At 35.1% G+C, this 23,218-nt stretch overlaps 1 protein-coding gene and 1 non-coding gene across 4 annotated transcripts; both read left to right on the plus strand.

The window, feature by feature from the left end:
• The first annotated feature begins 496 nt into the window (after window positions 1-496).
• LOC100250711 (UDP-N-acetylglucosamine transporter UGNT1) lies at window positions 497-23,128 on the plus strand. Of its 3 annotated transcripts, none has more exons than XR_786866.2 (11): window positions 497-743; window positions 1,973-2,049; window positions 7,193-7,354; window positions 7,449-7,582; window positions 8,666-8,796; window positions 8,895-8,939; window positions 9,042-9,139; window positions 10,608-10,715; window positions 18,314-18,370; window positions 18,487-18,611; window positions 22,831-23,128. XR_786866.2 is itself a non-coding variant. In XM_002282327.5 (10 exons), exons 1-10 carry the CDS (start codon window positions 608-610, stop codon window positions 18,559-18,561), a joined length of 1,023 nt encoding a protein of 340 aa, XP_002282363.1. In that variant the 5' UTR covers window positions 497-607; the 3' UTR covers window positions 18,562-18,713. The 3 variants fall into 3 exon arrangements, 1 of the variants encoding a protein (XP_002282363.1); XR_009466970.1 differs by lacking the exon at window positions 22,831-23,128 and adding an exon at window positions 19,152-19,264; XM_002282327.5 differs by lacking the exon at window positions 22,831-23,128 and having other exon boundaries at window positions 18,487-18,713.
• MIR171E (microRNA MIR171e) lies at window positions 22,549-22,651 on the plus strand. The gene has a single exon (NR_127786.1). It is a non-coding gene; the product is annotated as a microRNA MIR171e (primary transcript).
• Window positions 23,129-23,218: the final 90 nt, after the last annotated feature.

Raw genomic sequence — 23,218 nt, forward strand, 5'->3', positions numbered from 1 at the left:
TATCTATAAAAAGATTTCCTTATCTAGAAAAAAAGAAAGAAAAAAATCCAATGAGCACCCAAAAGATATTCCAAAATCTGTGGGAGATCTCTGTTTTTATTATTTTATTATTTTCCAAAAAATTCATTATTTTTTAATACTTAATCATCTTTCATTTATTTTCAAATTCTATAATATTTTTAGCCCATTCAATCTCCTTGTATTATTTAAATTTATCAATTATTTCCTACATATACTTTTAATTTGGTAAATTAAAATAAAGAAAAATATTTATTGATATTTTTTTATGGAAAATATAGAATTGCCAAGCTGGAAAGATGAGAAGAAAAGAAATCGCAGAGTAAGTGAGTTAGCAAAGCAGGAGAAAAAGAAAAAGAAGGAAGTGGAAGGAGAAGAAGGATGGAAGGCAGGGCTGGTTTTTACCAAGGCCCTGACTATTCATGGACTCTCACCTACTCAGACGCTGACACGTGTCCCAACGCCTTATTTATAGGCCTGCCACTCAAATATTCTCTGCCCCCTGTGCCTCTGTCCGTGTCTGTGTCTCTCTGTCTCACTCAACTGCTGCTACCCTGCACATTTCTGAATTCTAGAGAGAGAGCGAGTCATGGAAGAAGCGACTTCAACCAAGAGTCAGCCCTTGCCGGTGACGGACTCGCCGGTGGCCAAAGAAAGCCACCGGAGTGCCAAGGGCATGACGAAAAGAGGTGTTTACGCTGCCATCTCCTACATGGTTTGCGCAAGTAGGTCCCTCTGTATTCTCCATTCTCATAGCCTTTTTCTTGTTCCATTTCTGGTTTTTTTTTTTTCTTCCTGAAGCTTTCGACTCGTTTTTGAATTTTTTTTGTCTGGTTTTGTTTGTAGAGAATGAGAAAGTGAAGGAAAAATTAAAACAGAATTATTTATTGCTTCCGATTTTTATTTTCTAATTTCTTGTTCCTTGTGCTTGAAATATTTGACTTAACTGGCTTTGTATGGTTTTCGATGTGTCTATTCATTTTGATCAATCTTGGGATGAAAATTAAGGCTACTTTTGGTTCTGGAAAATAATGGATGAAAGTAAAGGTAAAGAATGATTGAAGCTTTTTGCTTTGTTTTCGGTTTTTCTTTCGAAAATCAGGTAGAGTTCAGAATACAAATCTTATTAATATTAAGCTTGTATATGCCTTCATGAAGTGGTTCACGTTCTCATCTCCTTCCATTTTTAGTACGACTTTTTTCTCAAATTTTTAAGTCGTACTATGAAAATATGAGAAAATATTCCGACGTGAGAAAGTGGAGGGAAATTAGAAGAGAGAAATATTTTGGTTTTTATTATATTCTATGGAGCGAGAAACAGAGGATAAATTAACGGAGTGTGTTTGGTTCTCGAGAATATTGTTTCTTTCTGTTCTGGCAATTTTAGGACAAAAATTGGTGCTCCTGTTGGTAGTTGAAAATAATGAACAAAGGTAAAGGAGAAAAGGATGTTTTTAAGCACTATTTTACTTCTATTGGGCCACTCATGAACTGGTTCACTGTGTGATGTTCCAATATTTTATTATTTGACTCTGAAATATACTTATTTTTTTAATATAGAAAATGAAATTTTGAATGTTTTGTTTTCTATTTCATTTTTTGCTTTTGCAAAATGAAAAATTGAATTCAACTAAGGTAAGTGATGCTTTTGTCTTATAGAGTTCCAAATTCAACAGTTCAGCTCTGTTGAGCCGAGGCTTTTCATTTTCATTCTTCTTCCTTTTTTTTTTTTTCTCTCTCTCTCTCTCTCTTCTTTTTCTTTTGCCTATTCCCATCCTTGTTATGTCTACTTTGGCAGTTTTCACAATTTTTTTTTTTGTTTTTTTCCTCTCTCTTTACTTTTTATCTTTTTCCTATTCCCATCCTTCTTATGCCTCCTGTTTGGCAGTTTTCACTATGGCTGCCTTTTTTGGTTTCAACTATTCTGACTCTGGGTTAACAATTTTTTTTGCAGTTCTCTTGATATTGTTCAACAAGGCAGTTCTTTCTTCTTATAATTTTCCATATGCAAATGTCATCACTCTTTTTCAGGTACCTTCTTTGCTGAGTTGCTCAGATGGACTATCTTATACATTCCTGAGTTATAAGCTGTTTTAGTCATTTACATTAGTCAGTTACTTGTCATCATAACTTGTGCAATCAGCTAGTTTTTTCTTCTTGACTTTTGATGTGCAAAACTTGTTCAATATGAAGGAAGAAGATAGACAATATCTAATAGTGGTAGAAAGATGGGAAAAATTTTCTCCTTCACAAATTGAGTGTCACGAGTTGTCTTGTTCAATTTGTGGTTACAAGATAGATTGCTTCTGATGAAACATGATTCCTTATTAAATGGTCAAGGTAATTTTAGGAGTTAAGAAGCCAATGTATGGACAAAGCTGTGGAAGGACATTCCAATTGAGTTGGTTGAAAAGCAGTATAATCACGTAGATGTTTGTCCCTTGAACTAGGGATCACCTGCAAAGAATTTCTAAAGCTGTACAACTTACATGAAGGCAAATTCATGCAAGCATTGTTTTGTGGCCAGAGATATAATTTGCGGTTTCATTATGAAGGCAGATAAATGATGTTAACTAGCAAGCTGATGTATTGCCAAGAAACTAGGAGAAAGATGTGGACTGCCCCTTTGTTTGGGCTGGTGCATCTAGAAAGAGAGAAACAAGAGGACATTTGACAGGATGGGGTCTACAATTCCCAAGCTTGAGTGGAAGATGCTATTCTTGCTGTAATCTTGGACAGAGGATGGCTCTTCTGGTGGAAGGCAGTTTTTCTTTGGTTTAAAGACTGCTTGCCTTAACATATTAATGCTTTTGAGGCTTACACCTTTCTATTACATGACCTACTAAACGGATTTAGTAGTGCAAGTGGAGATAATAAACCTGGGCACACATAATCTGATCTAAAGGAAGTGACCAACTTAATCTGTTGGCAACAGGCTGGTAAGGAATTTCATTCTCTAGAACTCCTCAGGAGTTTAGGCTACATGGTTTACTAAAAAATTTGCACCTGTTTGCTTCTTCTAGGAAATTAAATTCTAGTTAGCTATTTTGGTAGTTTCAATATCAAAGTAAGACATTTGTAAGGTTGCCTCTGAAAAATTGAGTTCTTCTCCAAAATGTAGGGGAACATTTCATTTGTTAAATGACAATTTATGTTTCTTGTCTATATGTTTGTCAATTCTATCCTCAAACCTTTGGAAAATGAACTATAGTTCAATATGCTTTTTTATTTAATTTGCTCCATTTCTTTTTACTCCCTTTACATTACTAGGAAATTTTTGTTTAGCTTGGCATTTTTAAGCTCTCATTAATTCCTTCATCAAGTTCTAATTCTCTTGAATTTCTTCTTAACACTTTTAGTTTTAATCATACTGTAAGGAGAGAATTGGGCAAGGTAGAAACTTATTGCCTTTAGCATAAAGACCTTCCTTTTCTATGTTAGGTGCCTTAAAGTATGCATGCTTGTGGTTTTATGTCTGATTCTGACAAAGGGATCGGTTGTGTACCATTCAACTTTGCAAATTAGTTGCCAACTACATAGAGCTGGATACACAGATCCTTTCTCATCCAGGGTCATATCCTTCAAATCATTGTCAATATTCCATATCGCTTTAAACTTTTTTCCTTTAGCCTATCTCGTCCTTGTAATGTCTTTAACCTAAATCACAATAAAATCATTTCTCCTCACTTGATGCATATATTGGTCTTCACTATTTCTCAATTTTGTATTGCCTCTAAATTTTTTATGAATCCTCTTTTTTTATTCTATTTTTTTCTTAATTTCTACCCATCCATTTTAACATTCTCTTAACTATCTTCCATTTTCTAATTTTATGGCACTACTAGTCTCCTATAACTATCTCATAAAAATTTCCTTTAACATAGTGGGTATTCCGTAACCACACTTCCCTCTAAAAGCACTTCACCATTTCATACATTGTGCTCTAATTGTACGTGAACCATCATTTTGTTCTCCACTTTCTTATGGATATTGTTCTCCAAGATAAAAAGATGGCCAGTTTTAGATATCTATTGAAAATCATTTTTCTCCAATATTTCATTTTTTTAATCCTAGTTTTGTTGAGTCATAGTCATGTTTTCTCTTAGTTTAATTGAACCTAAATCATTTAGTGCTTATTTGGTGGTAGAAAGGAGAACTTTATTTGCAAAAACAGAGAAATGAAAAATTTTACAAAGAAATGTATCTATTAATATTTTTCCAAAATTGTTTGAATACATTTTATTTTTTTTGAAAATGAGTATTCCATGAAATCCTTTATTTTATTTTATTTTATTTTTATTTTTAAACTTTTTATAAGGAAAGGAAATACATTAAGAAAACATCTAGAGAAAATGGGGCACAACTTAAGTACACAAGAAGCACAAAGAGAGAGGTTGTAGGGGATAAATAAAACAGAAGAAAAAACAAAGAACAAAGATCTCCACACCCTAACCATGTGCAAATCCATCTATAAAATCCAGTAGGGGAAAATCAAAACCCCAATAAATCTTAGCACAATCCAAGAAAAGTGAGAAAAGTTTTTAAGATGTTCCTTCAAGCCTTGAAAATTTCATGTTTCAAGGGGAGTTTGAGTTAAGTTCAAAATTTGGGTGATTTTCAAACTCAACTTTTGCCAAATTTGTATGTTTTTTCAATTGAGTTCAAAGTGAGTTAAAGATCTATGTGATTTTCGAACACAACTTCTGCCCAATTTTGTGTTTTCTCCTCTAGTTCAATTTTGAAAGGTTTAGTTCAAAAAATTTGAAAGGGAATTTTACTCGGTGCAACTTTGATTCAAATGGTCATAACTTCGTTGTTTCAACTTCGATTTGTACATTGTTTGAAGCGTTGGATTCCTGACTTCCTGAACTTTAAAACCATATGTGGCAAACACCAAAAAACTCATGAGAAACAACCCAAAAATTCAGTTCAAAGTCACAGCTGATGCTAATGCACTAGTTTGAGTTCCAAATTCGATTTGAACTTGACAACAAGGCATTCAACCTTCTTCCTCATGGTTGTTTTTCTCTAACCCTCTCCATAACCCTTATTTCTTGCCTCTCATGCTCATGCCTTGCTCCCCTGCTTGGACTTTGATCATGCTTCACAAGTCTCGGATATCTCCCTTAAATTAGAGGCTCCAAAATCTCACACCTCTTGAGCTGAAAATTTGTTGGGAGTTTTGATACTAAGGGGAATTAGAATAACTTAACCGAGAAACGCCTATTCTTTGTTTGATTCCATGCTAATCTATATACACTACCCTGTTAGGATACTTAATGAATGAGCTTAATGAATTTGCTATCATCTTTCTGTATTAATCATTCAACAACCTTAAATAGTAGGCTTCCAATGACCATTTCCTCTTCCAAAGATCCACTACGCTCGTAGTTTTAGTGGAAGTAATATTGAAAGGGGAAGGAAGATTGTATTTTAGAGAACACTTTCCACATCCATCTTCTCAAAACTTGGCTTTGAGCCTTTTTTTATCTTAATGTTTCAGTCTTTGGGCAAAAGCTCCCCTAACACTTCCTAATAGGTTTTCCACAAAATCACTCAAAGGCCTTCCCCACCAACCTTGAACTCACCCCCTATCAGTTTCTCTAAATTCTTTTGGAAGATTACCCATCTCCAAATGCAATCTTATCACTCATGAGTCTTTATAACAATTTTCCAAGTAAAGCTTTGTTCAAAGAAAAGAAGCTTCTGATGCCTAACCACTTCCCTCATTCTTCTTATCTTTACAGACTATATCCTATTTCACATGGTGTAACTTTTTTTTTTTCGAATAATGACCACCTTATAAGGAATCTTCTCCGGTCAAATTCTAACCACTAGAGGGAATATAAACAAAGACATGAAGTAAATTGGTAGGGTAAAGAAGGTATTTTGATGAGTCAGCCTTTTGTCTTTAGAAAAAATGATGCCTCTTCTAAGACACTACTCTCATTCTAAAATGCTCTTCTATCACATGCTATTAATTGAAAATGATTAAAAAATAATAGTTGCCCTTGCTTTAGTTCAAAAATGAAAACTATTTGAAGAACTGTTTTCATTTCTTATGCTAAATAGAATCTTGGATGGATTAATTGCTACTCCAATTTCCTCAAGTAAAAGCTTAATGTGTGTAAACAACATAGTGTATGACTCTTCTTGCTTGTGCCCATTGCCATTAGTGTTGATGCATCATACGCGTTCTTGATCAAATTAATATATCTACATCCTTTTTTGTAGGTATTCTTTCAATTTGTGGACTCAAACATGGAACCTTCCATCCTCATTTCAACCCCCTTGCCACCTAGGTTAGGGTCATAGTTATTAAAGGCACATCTAGGCCTAAGGTGTGGTGACTCCTTAGCTATTATAGTGCTTTGCCTGCCAAGGTGCGTACCTTGTTGTAAAGGTTCATCTTGTCTATTTCCTTTTTTTCCTTTTTACACTTTTATTCTTGAAACTTATGACCGTATGTTGACATTTTATGTTATTTTATTGTTTTTTTTATTCAATGCTTCTTGAAATTATTGGAATATTGATTTAACGAAGGTTTTCATTTCCATATTTACAATATTTTATAAAATGGACATGCACTCTAGGTTAAATCTAACTTAGCTCAGGCCTTAGTGCGCCTTGCGCCTTTCAGAACCATGGAAAAGCCTTAGGGGTCTCAAATTAGTACATATAATTGATACTATTTTCATTTTGAAAACCCACTGCATCATTTTTTTCGATATAAAATTCTCTCTTCTTCCCTCAAAACCTTTCAATTAATTGCTTTAAGTAAGAAATAATCTCTAGGGTTGTCTATCAAAAAAGGAATAGCCTTTATGGTTGATCTTGCAGCAATAATATCAAATTGATTTTTTGATACCCTTCTATCACCACAGGACTTGTAACTCTGGATCCAGAATATAATTGAGCTTCTTTCATGGATTTCATATCTTAGAAGGAAAGGTCAAAATTTTGCGTGCTTGGATCATTATTAAAGGTTGATATGACATTATTAAGATTTAGGTCCCATTTGCCACTTGCTAGGCATGTCAATTTAACATTTTCATTTAATTTTGGCCTGACCTTCTGTATTAGTTTATTTATTTATTTATTTTTTTGGGGTTAAAATTGGATTCTAATTTCTTCATTAGATATTGAGACACTTGATATCTTATGTTTTTCGTAGACGATATCTTCCTGTTTATTTCTCTATGTGATGAGACGCTGGAAGATAATTTCTTTCTCAGCTGGTCAACCAGAGAGCATCACTGATGACTCAGCAACACATGTACCAATTAAGACATTGGTTCACACCCTTCCTCTAGCATCATCATATTTGCTCTACATGGTAGGCGTTTGGTGGCACAGAATTCACTTTCTTTTGACTTAAATCTCTAGTTTCTTTCTAAATAATATTTGGCAATTTCTCTTTCTGCTAAAAGCTGATCACAATGGAATCTGTACGCGCCTTAAATGTACCTATGTACACCACACTAAGACGAACAACTGTGGCTTTTACAATGGTGGTTGAGTATTTCCTGACAGGGCAGAAACATTCACTTGCTGTGCTTAGCAGGTAAATAGTCCTTATCCACTGTTGCTTTTTTGTAATGCATAAATCACCTAAGTTAAGGGAAGCAGGAAAATTTGTCTCCTTCAGTCATCAAGCCACTTATGAAAGTGTGAATTGAATTATAAATGGAAGCAATCCTCTAATAAAATCATAAGAAATGTGTGAGTATCAGAAAAAACTCATAAAGTGGACTTACCTTCTGCCTATTTAAACTATTTATTTATTTATTTTTTTATGAAGTTCTAATTTATGAATTTTTTTTTCATCAGTAATCATGGGACTAAATTTCATGATTGACATATCATATGATTATATTTAAAAGTAGAAGGTGCATGGGCTATGCATGTGTACAAGTAGTCCTCCAAAGGTTGGACCTGATTAGGGATGTGGCTTTATGATTGATAAGCAATCTTTTTTGCGGAGAATAATTACCGTCATTCATATGAATCACAATAGAAAGAAAGGCAAGCTTATTCAGGAAACATACAAAGGGCACGCTAAGAACCATTCTTCCATAACGTTATATGAAATTTGTGGATCATATAACAATATATCACAAATATAACAATTTAATATTTTGTTTCTATAATGTAACTCCAAAGTCAAAGCAAAATGATATTGTTTTACAAATTAGTTAAACTTTTAAATATATATATATATATAATATTAGATAATTAGACATAAATATCTTCATGTCCCATTGGAAAAATTCCAAGTATAATAGGAGTTCCTCATCTGAAACAAAGCTTTGTGGATTGCAAGGAGGGTGTTCTTCATGCAGATTATTGGCCAGCAGGCTAGTCCAATTGAACCCCAAATAAGTTACCTTATTTTGTAAAGCCCCTCTCACAATTCCAAATACTTATATTCAGGTTTGCCAATCTTCGTCGTAGTTTTTTCTCAACAGGAGTGTCTTGCCTATTGGTAGTAGTATGAAGTGGATGTCTTCAATTAACATTTCAAAGTGGAAGTATGAAAAATTATGGCTCAGACTGATTTATTCTTGGAATTTTATAGTGATAGCATCATTACCTATTGTATCATGTTGCTAATTTTCTCAATGGAAATTTCCAAAATTTTCACCAGTGTTGGGATAATCATACTTGGTGCATTTATTGCTGGAGCTCGGGACCTGTCATTTGACTCCTATGGCTATGCTATTGTTTTTGTGGCAAACATTTGTACAGCTGTATATCTTGCTTCTATATCTCGTATTGGTACTATTTTGTTCTTATGTCTTCTCATGTTTCATTCTCTATGGTAACGTTCAAAGTTTCTTTCTATTGATATGTGGTATTTTTCTCAATTGTCTCAGGAAAATCCAGTGGCCTCAGTAGCTTTGGCCTTATGTGGAGCAATGGTAAGATGATAGGTTTCAAACAGAGACAGATTAATTGATTTTTAAATCCTTTTGAAAAAAGAAATAAATTGGGGCATATTTGTTTAATTGAATTTTTCACAGGAATAATATGTGGGCCAGCCTTACTGTTATGGACAGCTATGAATGGTGACCTGGAAGCTATGATGAACTTCCCCCATTTGTTCTCCCCTGGCTTTCAGGTGCTTCTTTTTTGTTGCTTTCACAATGCATGCTCAGCAGTTTTGTTCTTCAGGATTATATGACTCATGGCTGCCATTGTATCTTCCTTTAAAAATATATATATATATTTTGGTTGAACATTAATGATGCAGCCCTTTTGGTGCATGAAATGTAGCATGGTTATGTCTGATTTTTATGTTTTGGTCATGCTCTTCAGCTAGCATATGGTTCTTTGCTTTGCTTTTTTTTTTTTTTTTAAATGCATTTTCTATGTTTGTGCCTCAACCCATCCTTCATTTAATTTTAGATCTTCCAATCTGCCTATGAAAAATGCTAAATTTTTCTGGGTCTTCGATACCAAAAATATTATTGTTTATAGTTTCATTAAACCAGTTACTTAAGCATCAAGAGCAGCATTCTACCTGTTCCGGTCTACCCAATAATCATAGCTGCAGTTAGAGCATGTGATTTTCAAGGCTTCTTTTATTGATCATATCTCCATTCAAGTCTTCCTCTCCCCTTGCTGTAGCCCTTAACTTATAATAGTTGATTTATTCTAATATGTATTAATATTACTTTTATATAGTTGTCTTCGGATGCTCTCAATTGCGACCTTATCTGAGACTCTTGGATTTTTCTCAGTCTCCTTATGTCAATCTCTCCTTGTCTTTCAACTTAACCTCTTCTGTTTGGGGACTTCTATCATGAATATTGTTTTGCTTTACCGTTAAAATGTCTCTTTAGATTTGTTAGAATGTGCTAGTCTCATAACATTCCAGAAACCTCTGTACATCTCTCCCTGCGCCTCATGGATAACTGAATCAAGGTACAGAAAGTTCTCACTTTACTATAGTTAAAGGTCATTTTTCACCTATCCTCAGTCTTGTTTGTTTTAGATAATTCTAAATATCAAAGTTTCCTTACAAAATTGTAGTCTTACCTTTATACCGTCTTTTGTTTTTCTGACCAAAATGTAGTATGTGGATATGAAATACATCAGATATCTTCTATTAATCATAAGGAACAAATATATTTGAGACCTTGCAAAATATTTACATATAAAATAAAAGTTTACCATGAGGCAATCATATTTTTAACTGAAAATTCCTGACTAATGCAATACCTCAGAACCCCTTTCAGGTACAAAGCCACCAAATTATTCCTCTTGAAATTTGACGAACTGATTTAATAGTTCCTTCAAGTTTTTAATCAATTTTCTAAGATCATAAATGATCTCCATGAATGAAAGAAATTGAAGTGCTGAACATTTTTTTTTCTTATTGAAATTTTAGTATGTTTCTCAACATGTTCTCTATCCTTACCATTATTTTCGTCAGTTATCAAAAACCTGCCTTCATCAATTCTAGAACGAGTTTCAATTCTTGCGCTTAAACAGAATAAAGTTTAGTAATGTATTGTAGCGTCGTTGCTATTGATGAAAGTTTTCAAATGTCTGAACAGGAACTGATGCATTGAGATGTTTTGCAGGCCATGATGCTTCTTTCATGTATTATGGCTTTCTTCTTGAATTACTTCGTATTTCTCAATACAACTCTCAATTCGGCACTCACACAGACAATTTGTGGCAATCTGAAGGTGTGTAATGCTCAATTACTGTACACACACAGACATTAAGCTTTTGTCATAGTCATGCTATTCTGTTTATACTCCAGTTTGGCCTTGCTCATTACTATCAATTTAAGATTGTTCTGTCCATGGCTTCCTTGTGATTCAAATCAAGTTTGTTGATTCTTGGACCAGTAGCAACTGATGAGATGACTACATACATCTGATAAATAGACTTTTTTTTTTTTTCCTAGCATCTCATCACTGCTTACTGTGCAAGGAAATACAATTATTAGGTTATCACAATTTTCAACGAGGTTTGCTTCATAAGGTGTTTGATAACCAAAATATATACCTCCATCATTAAGTGATGTATCACTAAAAATGTTTAATTCAAAACTGACCAAGGAAAATGCTGAGAGGATTTTAAAAATTATACCCTCTTTTTAAAAACCAAGTTCCTTTGGTTTACAATCCTTCTATAATGAACTTCAGTCCCAATAGATATGTCAATTCTAATCTCTTTCTACCTTGCCATGTTGATTATAAAAATATCTTATTTATTGTCAAAATGTGTTTTCTTGTTTATAAGGCCAAAGACATAAATGTGTTAGGTAAGATTGTGTTTTTTTATTTTTCCATTTTTTGTCACGAGCCTTTGAAATCTACAACTAACAAAAATGTTGTCATGTTAACATTAATTTAACAGACAAATTGTTAAAAACTTATGATACAACAATTTTTAAGTAAAACAATACGGAGGCCACCGGTATGTATCTTAACAATATCTTATAATACATAAATGATACACAATATGATACAAAATACAACATATAGGCACCTTTAACTTTTTTTTAATAGTTTTGAAGAAAAATCAAATTCGAGAAATGAAAATTCTTTAATAAACTATCTTATGAATTGTTGAAAATATATTTGAAGGTAGAAATTGATGATGAAAGGGCAAGAAAACAGTAAAGTAATCGTACATGAGAAAGCTACACACATGTTATCAAAAACATAGGTAAAGTCTTAAGACTTAAGTTTGTTCTAGTAATGAATATTAAGAAATGTTATTGGAATGATTCGAATATTGATCTCAAAAATGGTGATGATTGAGAATTTTGGTTGTGCATTTTCAATGATTTCATTAATTTTACCTAATACACGGTGGGAAATGGTAGAAAACTCTGTTTTTTGGGAGGATATTGGTTGGGTAATTGACCTCTCAAGCTTTAGTTTCCAAATTCTTCAGGGTTGCAAAGATTACAAATTTGCTTGTTTCCGTTGTTCTATTTCCATCCTCTACCTATCCATTTTTGTATTTTAATTTTCATTGAAACCTTTTCGATCTAGGAATTGAGGAGCTAACTGCCCTTCTTTCTTTCGTGTTACATGTGTATCTATTACCTTCCTTTGTAGATGAAAGGATTTAGTCATTAACACCTTTGGAACTTTTTTCAGTGAGTTCATGCTTTAAAGATAGTGTGAGGAATTGTTGTCAAGGAAAGAGGTGCATTGGAGACAAAAAGCCAAGGTGAGGTGGGTAAAAGAAAGGGATTGTAATTCGAAGTTTTTCCATAGGGTGACTAATGGTAGGCATAATAGGAAGTAAATCAAGGTATTGGAGAATGAAGAAGGACCACTTTTGGATAACATTGAAAGTATTTTAGATGGGATATTGCATTTTTTTTAAAGTTATATATGAGTCCCCTTAGAGAGTCCTAGAGATTAGAAGGCTTAGCTTGGTCACCCATTTCAGTAGACAATACTATTTGGTTGGATCGCCCCCTTTACCAAAGAAGAGATCCTCAAAGCCATATTTTAGTTAGATAATAACAAGGCACTTAGTCTTCTGGTTTCACCATTGCTAATGTTTTAAGAGTGTTAGAATGTGATTAAGGAGGATTTATTAAGGTTGTTCTTGGAATTCCATAATAGTGGGGTAATATTGAAGCCACCTTCATTGCTCTAGTGCCAAAAAAGAGTTAGACCAAAAAGATACTGGATTTTAGATCTATTAGCTTGACTGATCTATTCTTCATGAAACTATTCATGTTTTACAAGGAACTTTTGTTCAAGAAAGACAAATCTGGAATACAGTGTTGATGGCCAATGAGATGGTGGATGCGAAATGACGCTTTGAATAGAAAGGAGTAGTTTTCAATATTGATTCTAAAAAGACTTATGACTATGTGAATGGTGGTTTTCTAGACCATGTACTTGAAAGAAAGAGGTTTAGTTCTAGGTGGAGGACTTGAATGAGAGATTGTTTATTTATGACCAATTTTGCAATCTTAGTAAACAAAAATGCTAAAGGTTGGGTTAAAGGAATTAGAGGTCTAAGACAAGGAGATCCACCATACCCTTTCCTCTTCACTATTGTAGTCGATGTGTTATGTAGAATGTTGTTGAGAGTAGTGGAGAGTAGGTTATTGGAAGACTTCCTTATGAGTTAGAGTGTCCCATTTGTAATTTGCAGATGACACCATATTTTTTTCTAGAGTTTGTTTAGAGGATTTGCAAAATCTTAAGCTAATTTTGTTAGTTTTCGAACACATATTTGGGCTTGAGATCAATCTTGTCAAGTACTCTCTCTGACATCAACACAGGTCAAGATTAGAACACTAGGTTAGTCTTGTTGCTTAACTGAAAGGTCTAATTAGTCTCTCACCTATTTGGGTCTTCCATTAGGGGAAACCCAAAAGCAAGTGTTTTTTAGGATCTAGTAATTGAGAAAATTTCATGAAGATTAGATGGATGGATAAAAACCTTTTTGTGGAAGGATAACTCTTATATAGTCGTGTTTGTCTCATATCCTTAGCCTTAGCTATTTTCTCTCCCTTTTTAAGATGCCTTCTTCAATGGCATTAATGTTTGCTATGTCAAAGGGACATCTTCAACTCTAATGTGTACTATGCTATTAGGAATGGGAAGAGAGTGAAGTTTTGGAGGGATGGCAATGGTGTAGTCAAGAGTTCCCTAATTTGTATGCTTTATCCAAGGCAAAAGAGGCGTGTGTGGCTGATTTGTGGGAGCAAAGGGAGAGAGAGAGAGAGGGGGGGGGGGGGGATTTTGCTAAGAATCTTAATGATTGGGAGTTGGATTCTATGGAGATGTTCCTTTTGAAGTTGCAAGGGCACTTGGTGAATAGGGAGCAAAATGATAAAGTGGTTTGGAATGGTGATAGCAAAGGAAGTTTTTCTATAAGATCTTTCTACACGTTGTCAGAACCAGATTGTGCTACCCATTTTTTGGTAGAGATTATTTGGAATCCTTAGGTTCCCTCTAAAGTGAGGCTCTTTACTTGGGATGCTTGTTGGGGAAAAGTGTTCACTTTGGACTAGCTTCAAAGAAGAGGTTGGTCGCTAGTCGACAGGTGTGTGCTTTGCAAAGAGGAGTCGAAAACAATTGACCACATCCTTCTTCATTGTGTTAAGGCAAGGGTCTTATGGCAATTGGTGTTCTCTTTATTTGGGGTCCAATGGGTTATTTCTAGCTCAGTTTGCGACACCTTCCTAGAGTGGATAGGTTCTCTTGTGGGAAGAAGGTGTAGTTGAAGAGTGACCCCTTTATGCATATTTTGGATTATTTGGAAGGAAAGAAACCGAATAGTATTTGAAAATGTAGAGATGTTAGATCAAAGTCTTAAAAGCTCTTTCCTTTACAAAAATGATTCATTGAGTAAACTAATAATAAAATAAGAACTAACTTCATTCAAAAATGAAACTTTCGTTGCATCACTATGAAAAGTGATTTTTCAAAAGAAATTCTCCCCATAAGAGTACCCATAGATGAGGGTATGGAGCCACCGTCAATATAGTTTAGCTTGGCGAGTGCAAGTTGTTTTTTTTGTGGCCGAGGTCCTCTCGGTTGTTCCATAGAAGAGGGTTCACCACTCCCTTATCACGACACATGTCGGCATTTCAGGATTCTCCCCAAGCGTAATAGACAGGTTTTCACGTGTAAGCCTGCCCCAGGATATTTATTTATCCCTCGTGATTCACCATTGCTCCTAAAACAACCAACACTTTCTTGTCTCCAATCCCTTCTTCGGAGGCAAATTGGATTGCTAGAAAATGCAGTCCACCCAATGCTCCATCCGGGAAAAAGATTCGTAGGTCATTTTATGATAAAGTTATTCCAGGTAATCTCTAAGTACCTTCTATCAAGGAGAGAGTGACTCTTACATATAAGGGGCATGAACGGATAGGAGTTCTCTTCTAGAGTAGCTGTTGCTAGGGAGTCCAAGGGAACTCCCCTGGCAGAGCTGCTGAAGTCCGGGTTGGAAATTCGGTAATAGTGGAGGACTGGCATTAGGGCCCCCCAAAAAATATACCTCTAGAAAGATCAGAAGTAATCAGAACTGTAATTGTATGTACCTATAAAGAACTCAAATGGGACAACGGTATGATAATACGATATGGTGACAATGCTGCAGTTATTATTGATCAAGAAGGAAACCCAAAAAGAACTCGAATTTTTGGTGCGATTGTCCGAGAATTGAGACAATTAAATTTTACTAAAATAGTTTCCTTAGTCCCTGAGGTATTATAAGATGAGACCATGATATAGTTATAGTAAGCAAATGAAATAGATTAATTAGTAGATTGTGTTTCACGCATATACCTTTAATTTAATATTTAATAGAATTCATAAATAAAAAAAGAAAAAAGAGCATGTTGGTTATATCAAAATTAACAAGCACCAATAATTTTAGTTCATCATGGGCAGGGCCACTATTGCTGATTGTGGATTCGGGTGTACATTAATGGGAAATCTTTGTTCTTAGTTGATTATGTAGATTGGTTAGGTCCTTCTTGAGGGTGGGAGCTATTTTTGTTTTCTCTCTTGGTCTTTTGTTTTTGTTTTTGTTTCGATATACTCTCGTGCATTTTTTGGTCTTTAATACAATCTCTTACTTATCAAAATAAATAAATAAATAAATGGTATTAAAGATCAATAAAAAGCGAAGAGATTTTCTTTGGTTAGGAGTTGGGGAGTGCAAGATAGACCATGTCATTAATTGGGACCTAGTGTGCAAGTCTAAGGTGGAAGTGGGTTTGGGGTTTGGAAAATTTCTTTAAAAAATCGTGCTCTTTTAAGGTGATGACTATAGAGGTTTCCTAGGGAAAGTTATACTCTTGGGCATCAAGTTATGATGAGCTTCTATGGGACACACTCTAATGGGTGGTTACATTGTTGTCCCTAGAAGGTTATTGCACAAGTCTTTTAGGATTTTTCTAGACACACTCGTTTATGGTGGGTGATAGGGTGAGAATCCATGGGAAGATTTGTGGTGGGGGAATCAATATTTGTGTTCACAATTCCTAAGTCTATATAGAATTGTCATAGCTAAACTTTTAGAAGTTTATTCAGCTATTAAGATGGAGATATTTGCATTATTGAAGGTTTCCTGCATGCTCAAGCTTTGTGTTTATCAATCTAACAATAGAGGGAGGAGGGAGAAGTGGGTTCAAAAATTGAGGTGGAGATATTAGCATTATTGGAGGGCTTGTTGCATGCTCAAGCTATGTGCCTATCCAATCTAACCATAGAGGGAGATTCTACTATTGTAATATCTTGGGTGTCTAATAGAGAGAGAGGCTCCTTCTCTTGTTGTTAATCAAGCTGCAAACTACTTAGCCAAGCAAGGAGCAAAGCACTTGGTCTCCTTGGAGATTTTCTTCCCCCTTGAGTTTATATAGTTTTTCTAGTGTGTACATTGCCTTTTATAAATTGAAGTCAGTTTATTTATAAAAATTTTGTTTTCATATTTCTTTTTTTGTTTAGGAGACAAGTATAGTGTATATATAAAAAATAAATTTGCCCAAGTGGTTGAAGGCCATCTTTTCCATGGGGAAGAGCTTAGGTTTGAGCCCACACCCCCTTTTCTTTCATTTTTTGCTGCTCAACATGCCACATGTGCAGCACAATAGAAGAAAGTCACTGATTCCCTCATCGAAACTTGGTTGGATCTACTTTTTCTCCTATAAATTGTATTGGTCATTACAGACACACATTGTTGATGATCATAGACATTTTAGGCCTTGGTTAGAACTTTGAAGGGGGTATATAAACATATACATATCAATAATACATCCAAGGATTTATGACTAGTTGGAACTTGTAACTAAAAATTATAATTAAAACCTTAAAAGGCTTATTTTGTGTCTTTATGGATCAACCTATGCATTAAATGTCATATTTTGTGAAGTTTAATTAGTCAAAACTCTAGTATTCAATTTTTATTCATATAAATGATATTGATGAATGCCTATGTTATGCCTCTTTTTATCTTTCTTTCATGAAATTAATAATGTATTGCCCTAAACATCATTTTCTAATATTATGGAGTTAATATATGTAGGCATATTTCTTTTTTGTCTATTTTATATTGTTTAGAAAAAAAAAGTGGGATACGCTCTATGGTATAATACGCGATATGGAAAAGTAGAGAAAGGATACACGATTCACGATACACAATACACGATACACGATACAATTTACGAGTTAACTATGCATTAGACCATAGAAACTTTGTATCCTTGCCTTTGTAGTTTTGATTAAAAATAAAATGATGGGATATGAAAATTTATCAGTTTCTTTGAATTTGATTCATTTGCATATTTAGAACTCAAAATTTTCTGCAATTTAGGAAAACAAATAAGGTCTTTTTTAACCCTATTTTTCTATTAGCCCAAAAGAAGCAGATGTTTCTAGATACTGCATTGCATAACAGCCAGTCATGGTGCTTTGCCTTCCACTGCATGTAGTTAACCATACAGTTTAGCAATGCCATGTTGAAATATTTGTTAACTTGCACAGTTTTCAGACCTTAACTATTATATTTATGGAAAAATTTAACTCAATTCGGTATTTAAAATTTGATGATAGCAATAAATTTTTTATTTCTACGAATTCAGCATTTCTTTCAGTAGTTATAATTCAATACTCAGGTTTCTCAATTTTATTGAACACCCCCTAAAGATGGCTGTTCTCATTCCCTCAATCAGGAAAAATGTTTATAGTGGCATATCACCATATCAGTCTGTCAATTGTGCTAGGTGATTTGGAGTAATCCAACTCATATAGCAAATAGTAGGTTGTAAGTTTCATACATCTTGGCACTGTTTGGAAGGCCAATCAAAAGATTGGCCTGCTGTTTCTAGACCCAATACATAAATGGTTTTATGGTTTCCATAAGCACATTGTGGTGACTGTTTGATTGTTTCTCAAAATGCCCAGGAATTGCTGGCTGTTATTTCTGATTCATTTTCATTGAAGGAGCAAGAAGGATGTTACATGATTTCTTCTTCATATAGATATGTAGGATCTGTGGGGCAATTACTTAGAAGTACATTTTATGCAACAACCCTTCCTATGTGATAGAAAAGGATCCCATGATTTTGAACCGATTTTAACTGGGATCATAATTGGATTAGTACCTATAGTTGATTTCTTCTAATGCTAATCAGTGCCCTTGAATCAAATATCTGTCTCACGTACAAACATTTTCCTAGCATGCATAAGCTCAAAAGCTGCACCTCAAATGTTCATCATTTCCGTGCCCTTGGCATTTAAAACTAATCCCTATGCCTGTTTTCTGATTAATAATTTTGATGTTACAGGATCTTTTTACGATTGGGCTTGGCTGGCTGATATTTGGTGGACTTCCATTTGATTTGGTGAGCACGAACTCCTCTTCACTTCTAGGTTTTCTTATGTGATGTTCAATGCATTGCTTTCTATACTCTTTTTTCCTCTCTTCTTGTGTTAATTTGCGTCCATCTCTTGCTTCCAGTTAAATGTTGCTGGCCAATCTATTGGTTTTCTGGGGTCCTGCCTGTATGCATATTGTAAACTCAGAGGAAAGTAATTTTGATGCAGCTGCCCAAGAACCTCTCCTTCTTTCTTTTTTTCTTTGAGGTGAACTGCCTCTCTGAGTTTCCAAATTTTGATTTAAATAATCAGGTTCTCATAAGCTGTGTGCCATATAGCCTTAATTAATAGAAAATATTTCATCTCCAATAGTGTTCTCCTTCACTTACCTGTTGCTGATCTCAAAACTGAGAACCAGCAGGACATAAATTATTGATATTCAAATCCGAGAAATTCTGATTTCTTGGTAATCTGGGATTTTAATCTTCAGTCCCAGGAACTAGCTGTCTTTTGTGCTCAACCCCATTGTACCAATTTTACATGTGATTTGGTTAGTGGGCTTGGGTTTTATAACATTGTCTGAGGATTAATGCACTTTGTTTTAAACCTAATATATTTTAAGTCCCAGTAGTTGGACTAAGAACGTAGGGATAGGGGGTCTTCTCTCTTCTTTAAATGAAATTTTGAATCTCTTCAAATGAATATAAGAGAAATTTTAGGGTTAGGTGGATATTTTTTTAGAAAGTAATATAAGATAAAAAAAAATATTTAAATAAAAATGTGAGTCATGTTGATGATCCTCCACAGGGCTTTGGCAGAAAAGATTTAAGGGGGCTGTCCATCAAAACTACTTTCTTGGGTGCATGTGTGGACAGAGAAGTTGAGAGAGAAAGATGCCAAGCAACTCGAGTTCTCTCAGAGAAAGGTGTCTTTCTTGTCTCCACAAACTGACAACTGACTTTGGCCTAATTGCCATGCATGATTGAAACATACCCATCTTCCACAACCCCCAAAAGCTTTAAAAGTTCCACTTCTTTTTTAAATTTTACTTCCATTTCTTTCCTATTTTCTTGCCTTCACTCTAGGTGAGACAGTGAGAAGCATGTTTTCCAACTTAGCCAAACAGTTCAAACCCACAGCGCACGTGCTTAATCTCAATTCATACCGTACTTTGAAAGGCTCCTCCCACTGATTAACGTTCAATTTCGGAAAGCTTCTTTTAGAGTCACGCTATTCATCACTTTTGGGAAAAATATACACATATATTTGAAAAAAAAAATCAAAAAATAAAAAATTGATTTTTTTTCTATTTTTTATTATTTTAAAAATATGTATGTGGGGAAACACACTTTTCCTTTTCACTTTTTATAGCTTTTCCAATTTGATATACGACGGAAGAAGAGGGAGTCGAAGAAAAATAATAACAATAATTCTTTAAATTTTTGGTCAAGTCAAGGAGGTGATGTTGAGCAGGAGGATACTTGTAAAGGAATGGAAAAGAAAGAAAAAAGTGATTCAAATATCCTCTTGAATGTAGATAATGAGTTAAAAGAAAGTGTGGTAGCTTTCCTAAATCAAAATAAAAAAATGGGGGAGAGAGGCCAACATGGCCCATAAGCGAGTAAAGAAAGCAGTGGGTATTGAGTAAAACATGGGTGTCTCCTTGTCCACCTCTTTAATCAAACACTCTCAATACTTGACCTCGGCATTGATCTCTCCACAACACTTCATTTTTTTTCCCTTTTTTGTTTTCTGCTTCTTCGACTACATGACACTGAAAAACAATAACATAATGAGTGAAAAAAAAAAGCAGCAAAGAATATAGCTTTTGACCTGCTCATGAGTCTTTAGAAAGAGAATGAGAAAGAGGGAAAAGAGTCCTAGGATCTGGTGAAGAAGGAAGAAGAGAGGAGTGGAATGGGGTTGAAGGCGTGGGGGAATCTGTTTGGGTAGTGGCACGCGAACTTATCGCCCCAAATCATGAGAGAGAGACTCTGAGAGAGAGAGAGAGAGGGAGAGAGGGAGGGAGGGAGTTTTAAGAAGAAAGGGGCTTTTGGGGTTCCCAAAAAAACTTGGAAGACCCTCAAAAAATAAAGGGTTGCGACCCCAAGATGAGTGTTCCCTCTTGCACACCCAAGGCAGGGCTCCTTTGGCGCCGATGTCTCCGCTTTGGGTTGGCTATTTTTATTATTTTCCTCTGAATGTGAATGTTGAATGTGAAAGATGGCAACTTTGTACGTACTCTTAAGCTTCTTCCGAAACTTCTTTCTAGACAATCCCTTCACTGACATTCTGCACTCCTGTTTCCGAGATTCTTCATATTTTTCTCTCTCCAATTCTCTCACTTTTTCTCTCCAACTTCTGCTACCCGTCTCTGTACCCTCCTTTGGTTTTCTTTTCCATGTGTAGATCACTAGAATATTGCTGATGGGTACTGATTTGGGCACGACCAAAGTACAAATTTGGATTAAGTTTGGCAGTGTTCAACTGTGAAAAGATGAATATGTCATATGCCCAAATCAATTCCCATTTTGGTTGGTCTTTAATATTTCTTAATCCACAATTTTCCCTTTCCTAGTACGGGTATGGTGGGACTGCAATACACCACTCTTGAGTACAAAGAAACTAGGCTACATGGCCAGTTTACAATATAAATTTAATGTCAAACATAGTACTCGCAGAGAATATTGGAGGTCCCATGACTACAATGGAATGTCTCTGTCCTCTACACCTCATTTTTGTACCATGCATGCAGGCCTAGTTCAATAGTCATCATCAAAGTCTATGATAATTTTCAAATAGGTTTCTTCTAACAAGACTCGAAGTACTTGGAAGAGAAGTACATAGAGACATTTCAAAAATGTATATATATCACTGTCCTAGCTAATAGTATTAGTTAGTTGATTTGTACAAATGACCATGCATTTAAAAATTCAAAGCAGTTAGTCCATATAAGCCAATGTAACTATCTCATTCCATTGAGCATAAGGGTTTAATTAATAGTCAATGAAATATTGCAAAAGCATGGTATATATGAAAAGGTGAAGAAGCTTAAAAAAATAATAGAAGGAGAGGTACAATCAAAAGGAGTTGTTTGGGGTTTTTGGTAGAGAATATTTCAGGTGCATGCGCAGAAGGAGGAGTTTGATTTTATTTGAGTACAAACTAAGCATGACAAACCCTAAAGTAAGTTGCTCCCCTTGACATCATTCCACTCACCTTCTTCACCTTCCCATCCCGAGGCAAACCCAACCCTTTATACACTCTCTTCCTCCCTACACCTCTTTGCTCCTCAGTCCTCACTTCTCCACTACCGCCCTTCTCCTCTCACTTTCTTTCTCTTTCACTTACAGTTCCTTGTCACCATCTCCATCTCCACTCTTCTCATCTTTTGTTGTTTCAACATGAAGCCAGTAGGTTTTTTTTGGGGTTATTTGCATGTAATCATGACCCTTCAATCACTGTCTGTGTCACATATACTTGTAATCGGCTCTCCCTCTTTTTCTTCATGGTCTCTCCTCAGAACCCCAGTTGGGTTCGATGCTGAAAACACAGCTCCAACTACGTAGTCTTAGAGGAAGTTAATACCCATTTGGTTTGTCTTGTATCAAAACCCTTGGAGCATATCTATAATTTCTGTTTGGTTTGAGGGAATTTGATTGTGACTCAAAATCCCACTGATGAAAATTGTGTGTAGGGTGTTGGGTGTTTTCCTCTTAAACCCCTGTTTTTTAACTCATATATATATACGTACTGTTAGCTAAATACTAAAAGTTTCAAGTATGCTCCAAAAGAATAATATATAAAGTTTAGTTGCACCAAACGGCCTTGATATTTGCTCGATTCACGGAATAAAAATCATGATTTGGAGATCCCACTTCGCCATTATCATGCCCCAACTACCAACAAAACCACCATCCCCACCTTCCGTCCCACCCAGCGAGCGTCTTTTTCCCCACGGGTGATACCTCAAATAATCATATTATTGTCCTTTTGGTGCAGCATGGGGCCATTCTTGATGTTCTTTTATTCACCTTCTACTTCTCTTTTCGGTTGTGGTGCCCCATATCGGGCCTGCAAGTCGAAAGCTAGAATCAGTACTACTACAATCCCTTTAGTGTCTGTACATGATTTGAACTTGCTCCTGTGTGGTTAATTGCATTCATGGTTTCCTCTTCTTTGAAGGGAATTTGGTGAGTGACTGGGAAAGTAAGCGATGTTGGTGAGGTTCAATCCGAAGACGGATTTACGAAGAGCCGTAAAGAACGATCTCTGATTGAGCCGCGCCAATATCACTTTCTGCTAAGCCTACATGGATTTCAATCTTTATCCCCTCGCCATCATTTTCTCTTTGGAGATTAGAGTCAATCCTATATTTATGATATTCTCTATCTCTGATTCATGGGATGTTTCTTGATTTAATTTAGCCTTAGTTTATTGTTCCCTGCTTCTTATGACAGTTATTTCTTATCATCTCCCTCTTCAGCTTGCAGTTTTGCAGGTCTCTAGCAGTCCTCCGACGTCTGCAGACACTAATAGGTAACTTCAGGTATGATAAGTGTAAGCTGTAGAGATCATTAATGGGCTCTTTTTTTTTTTTTTTCCATCTTGATGTTGATTGCTCGAGAAAAAGGAGCTTCTTTTTCTCTCTCTCTCTTTCTCTTTCTCTCTCTTTCTCTCTGTGGATGAACTCAATGAAGGAATAAGTTTTCTCTCTTGCGGATTGCATGGAATCACATGTACAAGTTTCAAACTTAAATCAATTCATCGTTTGGATGTGTTTATTTCTAATTGTATATATATACATATATAAGTTGGATTGCATCTTCCATTCATAGCAACCAATCATCATACTGTTGTTTTGACACAATATT

Source organism: Vitis vinifera, chromosome 11, assembly GCF_030704535.1.
Source record: "Vitis vinifera cultivar Pinot Noir 40024 chromosome 11, ASM3070453v1".
Taxonomy (NCBI): domain Eukaryota; kingdom Viridiplantae; phylum Streptophyta; class Magnoliopsida; order Vitales; family Vitaceae; genus Vitis; species Vitis vinifera.

Bases quoted from the DNA above. Each gene is read 5' to 3' on its own strand.
- LOC100250711 (XM_002282327.5), top strand. From the start codon at position 608: ATGGAAGAAGCGACTTCAACCAAGAGTCAGCCCTTGCCGGTGACGGAC. The intron at 2,050-7,192 runs GTACCTTCTTTG...TGTTTTTCGTAG, and splicing joins ATGTCATCACTCTTTTTCAG to ACGATATCTTCCTGTTTATT. The intron at 8,797-8,894 runs GTACTATTTTGT...CAATTGTCTCAG, and splicing joins TGCTTCTATATCTCGTATTG to GAAAATCCAGTGGCCTCAGT.